Source organism: Strix aluco, chromosome 3 (genome assembly GCF_031877795.1).
Source record: "Strix aluco isolate bStrAlu1 chromosome 3, bStrAlu1.hap1, whole genome shotgun sequence".
In the NCBI taxonomy this organism is placed as follows: Eukaryota; Metazoa; Chordata; class Aves; order Strigiformes; family Strigidae; genus Strix; species Strix aluco.
The window spans coordinates 100,262,392-100,275,977 of NC_133933.1; the positions used below are offsets into that span (position 1 = coordinate 100,262,392).

The following is a 13,586-nucleotide window of genomic DNA, read 5'->3' on the forward strand; positions in this document are numbered from 1 at the left end:
ATTTACCCATAGCAATAATGCACACCAAAATGAAGGTATCATTGCTTATCATTGCTAGAAATGCAGATATTGGTGGTGTGAACTACTAGCTGGCCCAAAAGACAATACTAGAACATGTAGCTGCAAAAAATGGTTACTCAAAGTTTAAATATACATTCATAAGCATTAAGAAGGTGATGATGCACTTGTAAAATACTTTTCTCCAATATGGAATGAATCTAGTTTTGCTGCTCAGTACTTCAAATCATCGCCATCCACTGAAAAAGTTTCTGATACCACCACTGTCTTAATCCTTTCTTCTCATGATAAAACTCAGAATTTTAATGTAAATGCAAGTAAATAATAACACAGAATTGCCATTTACCTTTTTTCTTGTTTAGCTTTTAAAATATGGGTTTTTACTTTGAAATCCCGTTACACTAATTTAGAACACATATCTATGTAGATATGGATGTAAGAACAAAGGCAAATTCTTCACATAGTCAGAATGGCAGAATAACATTGACCTCAAGTAAAGGATATATTGCTGTAAAATATACTTTATAACAGTTTACACAAATTAGTAACATTTCCCATAGTAGTAATTAAATTTGACAGCTAGACAAAAATAATCAGTTCCTTCAGCACACACAGTTCATAAAACTGTTTTCTTAACTGCAACAACTTTACATGTGTGACAATCTTGTGAAACCTCTGCTCAGATTTGTTTAATCTTCATTCGTAGTAACTTAATACTGTTGTACTTGTGTTTTATTATGTTTAGTTTGTTTAGTTGCATTCCCTCAGGATAATGCAACGGCAGCTTTGGAGATGAATGGAATCTGTTAGACACACTGTTACACTGATATAAAAGTTTAAAGCACAATCAAAAGCATTTTTTGTGAATATCTGTAATTGAAAATTGGTGATACAATTTTAATATACTTTAAAATAACCCAGTTGTGGCTTACCCCGCTCTGTGTTTGAGCTTTTTATCTAGGATTCCATCTCTGGAAACAAGTTTATTAAATACCAAAATGCCAATCACCATATTAACCTGTCAAAAAGAAAACAAACAGTTGATCTTTCAGTTCCTGAAATAAAATATCTTATCCTGTTACTTCAGAAAAAGGCTCTTATAGGACTTCAAAATGCCTCCTGTTACATTTCTGAGTATTCCTGCAGAAATTGTGTAACACTGTCCCTCAGCACACCAAAGGGCTGAATTCTCAAATGGGAAATACATACACACACTCAACAGGCTTAATTTTGAATCTTGAATTATGCCTGCTATCAAGTTATATGTGTACATGTCTGCTGGCCAGAAGCTTAAGTACTATAGCTTTAATATTTTCTTGCCTTTAATTGCAACTATATACCCTATTCCAGGAAAACGACTGCATTTGAGTTGTGCGCACAGAGAAGAGCTAGTCAGAGCACACGATGACCGTAACTGTATTCCTTTTTAAGCATTTATGGCCCATGTGGGTGTTCCCACTTATGCAGAACCAGCCTGTGGTTTTCTGTATCTTCCTGCAGATTAGTCACTCTCTATGTCATTCACCAAAATGCCAGTCTTGAGCCTTGTTTGACTGCAATTTCCTTTTTTTTTTTTGTGGGCCAGATAAATGCCTGGGGTAAGTCTGTTTAGCTGCATTAAAGTAAGTGGTGTTATGATCACATACACGGGTTGAAGACCTAACCTGAAAAAAAATTCAAGTGTTTCAGCAGTCAGACTTTGGCACTTAATGGACATACTAATGGCATTTAATGGACAACTTAATGACTGTTATTATCCATTTGTATTATTGCAGTGAACTCTATGAACCGTGTCTCTACATGGCCCTGCAAAAAGGTAATACCAAGTTCTAAATCTATTAAAGAAATGTTCCTTTTTTTTTTTTTTTTCATTAGAAAAGGGTAATCCTTTTTTCCTTTCAAACAGATTTTTCAAGACCTGTGCCAAAATACCTAATTGTTGCCAGTCTGTCCTGCCAACTCTTTTCAGCTTTTCTTATCATCACTTTATTTTCAGCATTTACATTTTTCAGCTGATGTTATATAATTCTTTTGCTTCATACACTTAGGCTTAAGTGGCTGCATGGAACAGCTCCTTCCACAGCTACTAGCTAATGGTAGGGCAAACTGCGACTGTGAACTTCAAGCATCTCTGAATAAAGCTTGCCAATTACACAGAGAACATAGAGTTCCATGTGAAAATTATGACTGGCTTTTTGTAAACATCCTTGGCTCCTCTATCATGACAGGGACTGTGAGTTGTACAAAAGGATCCTGGCTTGACTCCAGGCAATGATGAGACAAACTCTATGGGAGTAGTAAACATCCATTTCAGGAAAATCTATGTAGCTAAACGGCTGTATCTTTGATGACTACTAAGGCTGATTCCCTTTTGCAAGGGAAAATCAGAAATAACCAGTGTTGATAGAGCTACCTTAGTATAAAATTGGTGGAGTGGAACGAAGAAATAGATTCAAAATCTGTAAGGGAAAAATGCTAAACAAATTATTGTAAAAAATCCATACAGACTGCAGAGCAGATGACTGATAGCCAATAGAGTGTAGGGTGCAATTCATCCTACCCTGAAGTAGACACCCAAAATGCTTCTAATGGTTTAAGCTCTAAAAGTGTGTATTTTTGTCCACTGACAATGAAATATGGCTGGGATAACTAGCTTAGATGCAGAAATCTACACTGCAGATGTCTACAATTAGGCAAAGTGAATCCTACACCTAAATGCGTTGTAGAAGACATGTAGAAGATTAATACACAAGTGAGTAACATTTCTCAGCTATGATCATTTTTTTCTTTGCCTTCAAAAGCAGTAGCCATGGAGAACTTGCTGGCTGGTTCCACTCCTTCTGTTGCTTTTGCTGCCACAGCGATACACTGCCAAGCAGCACTCTATCAAGACTGTCACTGAACTTCACAAGGCAGTGACAATTGCATAGATGCTACTGATAATAACTCAGTGATGCCTGTAACAAGTTTTCTGTGCCACTAATCAGTACATTATCCTTTCACAGCTTACTGCGTAAACATGGAGAGATAACTGGTATAAAGAAGTGATACAATTAAATGAATCATGCATTTAAAATACTGAAGGTATGTTAAACAATACTGAGCTCAGTATTTGCATCAAAATGTAATGCTACGGTATAGATAAGCTTTTATAATTTAAATAGCACATTCCATCATTTCATATGAAAATACTGGAAATTATATTAATGTTTACCAAGACAACAGCAGCTGCAGGTCCAACGAAAGCATAAAGTAGCCCTCCTTCAAGAGACAACCAACAGCTGGAAAGAACAATAGAGAAGAACTAACAAATTAAAAATAAGTATAATGCATTGCCAAGAAAACATTAATAATTACTACAGCATGAGATTCTTCTGGTGTATGTTCAATCCTACATATAGATATTCACATGCACACACAAAAAAGAATTACTTTGTTGATATGCTGATGTGGAGAGTTGAGAGTTATTTCCATGACCAATTTTTAATGTTTCAAAAGTTGCAATGTGAATTATACATATACTGAAATGCCTAAAATGTATTAAGAGCACAATAGAAAATAAGCTTGCAAATATTTATTGAATCTCCTCTAATCATTTACGATGAGTTAACTGAAGAGGACTTGCCAGGTAGGTATCTAGCAACATTTCCAACTTACAATGTCTCAAGGTCAAGTACCTGTAACATGGAACTTCAGAAAAAACAGGTTTCTACATATCTTCTCTTGTCATATGGTAATTGCTGTTAGAATTGGGTCTTACAGATAATATTCCCATTAAAGAAAAATCATGTATGATCTAACTGTTCTGTATTCTCTGGAATATTTTGCAAACAGTTTAAATGTATATTTTAAGGCATCTGAAAACTGTATTTTCTGGTGAGCTACTAATCTTGCAGTTTGTCATATTGCATCAGGGCTTTCACTGAAAACCATCAGATTTCCAAACACAGAGTGCTTACAGAATCAAATTCTAAATATTTGATACACCACGATGTAAAGCTTTCCATATCTGCAAAAGATCAGGAGCTTCACACACTTAAGTAAATGCAGCTGTGCTGTTTTCCCAGTGATTACACATTCAAAGAACTGCGTGTTTATTTGAATACATGATCACACCTACATATAAGAAAACTCAAGTATATGCATTCAAATAATTTACTTGGATCTGACATCCAGAAACATTCACATCAGAATCATACGTATCTTCTTTACTTTCCAGTACTGGTTTTGCACTTTTGAAGACCAAGTAAATTAAATGGAAGCACATCCTAATATTAATGGTCTGTTAGGGCTGGAATTCTAACTGCAAAGAATAAAATTGTTTCCTGTTGCAATGAAGCCATGTAAAATCTGCCACGTGAACCCAACTGCATCAGTGTGCTAAATTCTGGAATGATAAATTGATGCAAATAGTTCATATCTGCTTCACCGTTAAAAAGGTAATACGTGGCAGGCTAGTCTACATCCCACCTCAAAAAACAACTGCAATGATAATGTTCAATTTATTTTTGTAATATCAAAGAAAAATGCTTTCAAAATTTTCTGCAATTTATCCTGCTATTTTTCCAAAAGCTAGGTTATTTATTGTGAGAGACTGAGAACATGGGCTTCTGAGAGGGGGGAGGAATGTATTCACAGTGCATTTCCCTACCACTATGAACTTTTAAACTTAGTGAAGATGACCACTCTGTGTAACTAGGACACGCAATTAAAATTTTTATGTTTACTGGGAGATGGAAACATCAATTCATAAAAATTGTTGACGTATTGTATTTGAAACATAATTTCAGTTATCTGTGCTGAAAAAAAGGGTCAAAAAGTTTTGTGGGTGTTGTTTTTGTTTTTGGTTTTTTTTTTTTCAATAAAAAGAAAACAGTTTCTACTACAAAAATCTTTAAGACCAAGGGAGAAATTTTTATTCCCTTTCCCATGCCCTCAAGTAAAAAGGCTGTACAAAAGACCAGCTTCCGTTTAGAGGCAGAGCTGGAAAAAAATGTAGAAGTTGTCCTTTTGTCTTTACACAATCTGAATTTTCAGCAATCTGATTTTCAACAATGTGTGATGTTACTATTGCAATGTATTCAATATCTTCCAGTTATTGAATCTGAAATGCATTTTTTCCATTGAAGACTTTCTGAAGACAGATTCTCAGGTGTCTTCTTATACCATAAGGCAATTTTTTACTAATTTTTCCGTCTTCTTTTTCTTTGCTCTGATAGCTTTTCTCTACGCTTTACAGTTGTTTTTATTTTGTTGCCCTGTTCTGTCTTCTTTCTCTCTGATTCCCACATAGCAGAAAGCCATATAACTTGATTAGTATTAAGAGCATCCACTGGTGGTTTTATGGGTCCATGTTATATGGTCATAAAATTCTGCTGAGTGATGAAGTATCTGTATCCTGTACATTTTGTGAGCTGTTTGATGTTCTCCAGGAGAAAGGTTCCTTCTCTTAGGAGAGCATGACTATGACGGAATTTTAATTTTTGCTGATATAATGAATTCCTGGAATTCCTACTCATTAATATATAGCACTGTATGTAAACATGAGTAGGTCACATAGATTTATTAACTGTAACATGTAGTAGTGGTGCTTTCATAGCTCTGATCATCTGAAGAGAGGTAACAACATATTTATTTTTCTCACAGAAATAGTTGGAAAAAACAATCAAGCTTTCAGACACACAAATCTTTTCCTGATATCCTGAAATATCTAAAAACTTCTCACTGTTTTTTTATTATTTTTAGGAAATCCCTTCAGCTTCTGTATCTATATCAGTACAAGTGTCTGTGTGAAATATTTTTCACATGCAGTTTTAAATGTACAGTAATATAATTATTTAAAAATTAGGACTGAAAGAAAAAGATAGAAATGAAAGACTGTTGATCACAGAACTGATTCAAGTGTGAACAATTCAAGCCACCCCCCACCAGTCATATACCGTATGAAACTGCTTCAAAGATCCTTGGGCCTTCTCCATTTTCATCAATCTCTTCATGTGTGGGACTATGGGACTGGAATCAATTCCTTCATTTTCACTCTTAATTTTCTCCATTTGAAACTGTTGTTTTTCAAAAATAGCACTTTACAGACCAGGAATAGTTTGCCACAGGACGCATTTCTGATGGCAGCATGCATGTAATTGATTGCAGCCAAACAGGCCAAATATCGTGTAAGCAGTTAAAAAACTTATGCAATGGCTTTAGTGATGGAGAAGGAGCAGGAGCTCTGCTTTTATACCACCCAACAGTTGTTACGGGACACAATTCTTCTAGAGTGGGACAGCACATCAGCTGGTGATGGAGGACAAATCTCCATTCCTTGCATTCCCTGTTCTCCTTATGTAATTCTGATGTCAAATACCAAGAAAATGTATTTGCAAATAAAATGGCAAAGCTGCATTATGGTTCTATTTGTCCCTTGTACACCTTCTTTTGTGCTTTTGTTCCACAGTACCGTGTCAGCTGAATTTGGATCCTGGGAGAGGAGCTGTTATATGCACAGAGACATACTCTATTTTACTTTACAGGTTGGCCTTAATGAATGATTTGTTGCTTTGTCTGAATATTTCAGTATACCCTCTTTTAAAAATGCATTCAGCCCAGGAAGGAAGCAGGAAGCAACACTAAAACCGAGTAGTCACACATTAATAATTTCAGTAGAGTAAATGCAATGGGATTGATCCTGCAAGGAACAGAGCTACATCCCCAATGATGTCTGGACATTGTAATATTGTGATTTGTAATTCTCACAGACTAAATGGTTCTCCAGTCCTGGTTCAAGGACTAAATAATGAAAAAGCCAGCAACATGAGTAGATATTAGTTAGAAAAAAATGTCAGAGGAGCGGGTCCTCAATATAATTCGCAAAAGATGGCTAACCATTGTTTCACTAATGATTGCCAGCTATAAGTGCAAGTTAAGCACTTAAGTAAGCCATTCCCCATTAAAAAAATATAAGATGCATGTTGTCACATTTTAAGCTAAAGACCTCAGAGGTTAGAGACGGTATTCAGGAGGAGATTTGGTTTTGAATCCTTATCCACCCACAGATGGAATGAGGGTTTGAAGCCTTCCCCACCATGTGCCAAGATGGTGGGACACACAGGACAGGGAGGGGGAATCCTGATCTCACTCAGTGATGATGCTAAGGACAATAATTAAATATTCATTGAAGTGAGGACTTGACCTAACTCATCCATATCTGTGATGAATGCCCTCATTACGAGGCTACAGAGTCATATTTCCTCTCCTTCTGTCCAGATGCATACTAAATTTCTTAGACAACGTGAGGAGAGCTTCCAACAGGACGACTGAAGGAAACTCACTCTTGCATGTATAACGTCTCAATGGTTGGAGCACTCTGCTGGCAGGAGGGACACTCAGCACAAGCTTATTCTTCAGCAGGAGACAACCAAAGGGCAGCCTCACTGCAGAGTGAATTTTTCAGGGTGCTAAGTATGCACTGAAACAGTCAGGTGGCTAAACAGGAACTATATTAATAAAATGTAAATGAAGTATACAGATCTCCTCCTCGCTGTCTCTCAAGTACAGCCCAGCCCAGGAAATGGGCTGGATCAGGCACTCCAGGAGAGAGGGGATGGATGGGAAAGCTGTTTTGAGATTTCTGCAGGGCTTTGGCTCCAAACAGCTCAGGGGCATTAAAGCTGAGGTACATGCTTGGTGGGCAGAAACCTGGGTGCCAAAGAGACTCTTGCCAGTAGTTTTAGACATGTTTAGATGTATGTATGTTTAAATGTAATGGCAAATACTAGCCATTACATTTAACATTCTCTATGGTAAATGTATTTAAATGTCAGGTGTCTAAATGGACCTAACCCTCAGTGTTTCTAAAAGGCTTGCTACTTCAGAAACCTCACAAGAAATCCAGGATCCCTGGTGTTTTACTTAGCTCAGTCCAACACTGGCATATGGTTTTCTCTTTGTTCTTTTGTGGACCACGCAGTGACTCTTGGGGCAGTTCCAAGTGTGAATAGATACCTGTAGAGCCTTTAGACTATGCTATGTAGTTCCTGATGGGTATGACAGTCATGTTAATTAAAACCATAACTTATCATTTCAGATTGACTTACTAGTGGGCTGTTCCATATCCTTTTGTCTTGGTAAAGCCTATTGATATTGCAACCACTAGTGCTGGTAAACCTGAAAAAAACCAAACCAGTAATAACCATTAGATGCTGAGTAAAAAATTGTTATTCTGCCTGGACAAAAAATGACAGAGCAAGCTAATGTAAAATGGCCAATTTTACATGGAACGAATCATTTAATGAAACACAGTGCTATTGCAGGATTTGTTTTTCTGAAGCACTGGTAGGGAGGAGAACACTGTTTTCTGCCCACGGTGTACCACTTTGATGTAGCTAAATTACTGGTACATTTGACAGGTCTTAAAGTGAACTAGGAAGAGGCTTCATGAATATTCAGTGAATGTTTTTTCTTGTTTTATTTTGATTTCTTCATACTACACTGCTGAAAATCTTCTAAAATTTTGTTAAAACACATTTATAAAAGAATGTTAAAATATACCCCAGCATAGTTTGAGCTTCAGATAAAGTAGAAAGGCTCCTAACCTAGTTTTCTTTTTAGTAATGTGATGTCTACTATCTTTCAGGTTTACTGAAGGAAATGATGATATTCTTGACATTGTCTCTGCATTAAATGTTTCATTTCAATGATTCTGAGGAAATGATTTTTACAGACTTACCCCATCCAAGGCACAGGAAACGTTTCCTTATGAGCCGTGTCCTAATTTTTCCAGTAACAGCCATATATGACTGCCACGCTTCTGTCAAAACCCAACAGAATGAAGCTAAGAAGAAGAAGTGTAAAAATGCGGTGGTTGTGGTGCAGATGCCCTGCAGGGAGCAAAGAGAAGCTCATGCTGAATACTTAGGGACACTCATTTCTCTTTTCAATTCAAAGAGTTGTCATAGTCTATTATCTTGACCTTTATACTTAGCATCAACTCCCCCTTTATGATGTGGTGGCCACAAAGAGAAAAAGAAAGAGAGGTGTTGCCGGGGATTAGGCAGAAGAAGTTTTGACTGTTTTCCCAAACACTGAGTGCTGAGCAGGGTCAAAGAACACAAAATACATCATGCCACTAGATTTTTCTGTACACATTTACTTTGACCAGGGAACCATCATAAGGCCACTGTCGTAAGCAAGTTACAAAATTACTGATTACAAAATGTCACAGAGCTGAATAAGGAAAATGTGGGGATACAAATGTTCCTAATTGTCAGTTACATTTTCTTTTCCTCCACGCAGAAAGATCCTACAGTAAATCTGAATTTGAGGCAATAGATTGTTTGATTTATTCGATTTTTTTATTTAAATCTTATAGAACGTTAACCTATTGGAATATACTACTGGAGATCTTTTTAGTCAGGTTTAAGTATCATAGCATTAACAATTACCCTGGATATTGTTTTTATGGGTGTCAGTCAACTGAAAAGCAGCTTTCTTTTGTCACTGTAGCCCTTAGCTAAACTTCACATTGTAGCTTATATAAATGAGCTTCTTCACATAAATTGTGATCTACCCTCCACTGTGCTGCTTAAAAAGCCTGTTGAAGGCTACAAAATGCAGTGTCCGTTGTACCCCAGAACCAAAACCACACCAGTAAAGTTAAGAATATCCTTATCACAATTTATCTTTATCAAAATTTGAAGTGTCAAAATTATATCAAGGTAAAAAAAAAAATAATTCACACCCCCAATATTAACAATGCAAGATCATGCTTGAGAAATGTAGATATTATTTTGATGATTATTTCTTTATGCGGCATACACATCCAATCGTTATTTAACACACATGTAAAAAAAAGGCTAGTCAATTTTTTTTTACTATAATCCCAGTTCAGCAAATTATTTAGGGAGCAAATATGCAAGTTCCTAATTATATATAGATGGTTTAATTATATATAGATGGTTGTATATATCGTTACTGGTAACTACAAAAATTTGTGAATAAGCTGTATATGACACCATGCATGGTTTTTAGTTGATTTTATATTTCTAATTACTTTCACGTCCTTTTGTTTTGAATTTTCTATTGTGTTAATTTTCCCAGATTCTTATCTGAAATCAGTTGTGTTGGTTCACTCCAATAGTTATCTGAAATACATAGCTGATAGCTGATACCAGCTGATATTAGAATTAGCTACTATCAACCTCTGAACTTTCGAAGTTATGCACTTGAAGAGTCAAAACTTAATGATTTCCTGCTATGAATTTACAGATGTGACAAACACCTTGTTTTTTAATCCTGGGTCAAATTGTCTATTTAAATCAGGGGGAAAGGGGTTCTATATAGTTATATGCAAAATAACTGTTGTTTATTTTTAAAAAGTGAGGAATGTAAACTGGAAAAAACCAGCAGATCCTGAAAATGCACTAGTCATTTCATCCTAGATTTTGCCATTAATTCCTATGTTTAGATGTCCCTAAAGTATGTGGATTCATAAAATGCATCCTGTAAAAGCCTGACTGATATACAAAAAATAAATTTAAAATGAAAGTTACGCAGTGAAACACACAATAAATATAAGAGAAGATACAGAAATGTCCTTTCTTTTACTAGCTGGCTCATATGTTATGAATTCCTATTATGCAGCTTTAATTTGGTTTCCTATCAATATTTTTGTAAAAGATAGCATATTCTGTTGGAATGAGAATTTGACACTAAAATGACTTTTGCAGGATAGTACAGAAGCTTTTAGGGAGAAACTGTACAGGTAAAACATGGTATTACCCTGAAAAAAAGTGAATATATTATTTCCCTTATAAATAATGCAAATACAAACAAATTCTGATCTTTTTGGTGAAAACATTGCTAATTTATGGGTGAGTATGGACTGTAGGATTTAGTTCATAATTTATCCACTGCATTGAAAGAAAGATGATGCTAATCTGAGACAAATGTGGACATGTCTGTTGTGGTAGAAAGAACTGTGATGAAAATGTTAATGATCATGTTGATCACAAAATGAGAAGACAGAAGCAAGTTTTATTAGAAGCGATCTGTGCTTTAGCTGGAATATATGACTGCTGATTATAACTAACTCTTCTGAATGGCAGACAGGCGTCTTTAATGAACACCGATGGTAAGTCTGTATCACTGATATAACCGTGTATCTGCATCACATGCCATCAGAAAGATGCAAATCAGCCTCAAAACATCATCTAACAACCACTGTGGGATTGTGATGACAGAATCATGTGCAGACAGTGCTTGAAGTCAACTCAGTCTCCCTCCTTCCCCAGCCAGAGAAGTAGTCCTAACAAATGAAACTCCCCTCTCCCATTTATAGCCATGGGCTCAGCATGGTTGAGAAATACCTGCCTGGAAATCTGGCTTTTATGTACTTCTGTTTTCTTCCCCTTTGATAATCAAATAAACAAACAATGCTGTCCTATCAGGGAAAGGACTATATCTGGGAAGTCTATTTCCAAATATGAACAAAAGTTCATTTTCACTAAAGGCTGTTATTAAATGGGGCATTGAGTATCTAGCCAGGCCATAATTTTAGCAAGCACTTTATTAGTACTTTTTTCTTTCTCACCAGGTCATGATCTGCTCCAATTTCTCCTTCTCCCTCTCCTCTTTTCCCTTGCCAAGGGGCCACCACCTCTCCTCACCTCGCTGCACATGCAGCAGCATCACTAAAACTTTGTGGCCCATCACTCACAGAAAGTCGCAGTGTGTCAACCTGTCTGCACCAAGAGATAGTGGTACTCATCTTCCCCACTGCTTGAGAAGGAGATTCTTCTTATTTATTTCTAATTCTAGTTTATTAAAATTCACTGAACTAATTACCTGTGCTGAGCATCTGTCAACTTGCCAGAAAATTAATTTTAACAGCCTAATTTATTCACTATTTCTTCAAGCTTCTGAAATTAAGTCAACTCTGCTATTCTAACCTCCTCTTCCTCCCATTGCTGTTGTTCTCAGCAGCCCATATTTAATTCTAATTACAAGTGGGGAAAGGGAGCTTTTCTGTCCTCAGAATGCACAATTTCAGGAGCTTTAATTGAGCCTCAAGTGTTTAGCTAACTTGAATATCTAAGTAAGACCATTCATCCCTTTTTAATAAACAATATACTATTGCAAGCAAGAGCTCACATCAGCTATCAAATTATTTCCTTCTTTCATTCTTGTAAGACATCCACTCCGAATAAGCACAGCTGAGAAACGTAAAAAACAGTGCAAACTTAAAGCTACTTATTCTAATGATTCATTTTTAAAATGTAATAATGATGAATAATATAGAGAACATCTATCCCTTTTTATGACCTACAAAAAATAGGTTATAAATGCAAATGCAAAATAATAATTTATCATTATTTTTGGAGCATCTAGTGGTTGTTTGTTTTTTTTTAATAGAACAGTTTTTTTAATAGCAGTGTGAACAGGTCTTCCACACAAAGAAAGAGGGTTGTCTTCTTGCCCCGAAATAAGGTTATTTTTCCTTCAGCAAACTAGTTGCCCGTCTCTGGGTTCTTATAAATAGTACAAGAATCAAAGCTACTGGAAAAGGAACATAAAAATATTGTATTGGTGATAACAAAATGAATAGGGCTAAAATTCACTCAGCTGGATTATGTCATGAAGTACAAATGAAAGCTGGTAGAAAATCATTTAAATAATAAAATTTCTTGGAGATTAAAAAAAATCTTGCCCTGGATTTAGCTCTGAGGAGGTAAACCTAAGGAGATAAATTAAATGGATACTAATTTTATTCTTATGAAGTTCTGACCATGCACTGAATACACAAAGAGCACTTAAAGACCACAGTAAAGAATAAATGAAACAAAGAACATCAAAACAAAAAGAATGCAAAGGACATAGTAAAGAGCAGAAGTATAATTCTATGTCAAAACTGATATATTTTATTGTCTTTTTGTGACTCTCAAGTCCTCAACTACAAACCAGTTAATCTTTTCCTTCTTTAAATTATAAATTCATAAAGGACCATACTGCTTATTATTCTTTGCTTTTTTAGTATGATTTATTTTTAAACTGATTTCTACAATACAGTACCTTCATCTCAGGAAAGCAGACACTCTCAGAATACAGGGATACAGTATACTGGTCAGAAAATACTGTATTCCAGATTAAATACCAATTTCTAGAGTAAGCTGCCATGAAATAGTAGCTGGATTTCAGAGTCTGTGGGACAAAGCAGTAAGAGCTTGCATCTCAGGAGTGTTTTTCTGAAAGGGGGACAGATTTTTAATGACAAAAAAACATGTCAAGGAAGGCTGTCTCTTCAGTTCAAACACATTTGAAACTGTCAGGATCTTAAATGCTTGAGAAATCATAGCTGTAGACTTTCAGGTTTCCCTTTCAGGATCATTAATATTACTGGCACCATAAAGCTTTGAAGGTACCATTTAATTTAAAAAATCCCATGTTCTTTTCTTTTACAGGCTTGAGTACTGCTAACACAACTTGTTGAAGCAAAGAATTCAGGATATCTGATACCCATACTGAAAATAGCACTATAGTGGAAGGAATTGTTCTAAAATAATAAATAATATTATTCG

At 35.8% G+C, this 13,586-nt stretch overlaps 1 protein-coding gene across 7 annotated transcripts in view; it reads right to left on the reverse strand.

The window, feature by feature from the left end:
- The window catches only part of ADGRB3 (adhesion G protein-coupled receptor B3), a 482,454-nt gene that overhangs the window by 37,435 nt on the left and 431,433 nt on the right, over window positions 1–13,586 (reverse strand). For all 7 annotated transcript variants that reach the window (XM_074819823.1, XM_074819824.1, XM_074819825.1 and 4 more), the window contains 4 exons: window positions 8,741–8,891; window positions 8,109–8,178; window positions 3,233–3,299; window positions 951–1,036 (listed from right to left, as the gene is read on the reverse strand). In XM_074819823.1, coding sequence (XP_074675924.1) covers window positions 951–1,036; window positions 3,233–3,299; window positions 8,109–8,178; window positions 8,741–8,891 — 374 coding nt within the window. The remainder of the gene's footprint in view (window positions 1–950; window positions 1,037–3,232; window positions 3,300–8,108; window positions 8,179–8,740; window positions 8,892–13,586) is intronic.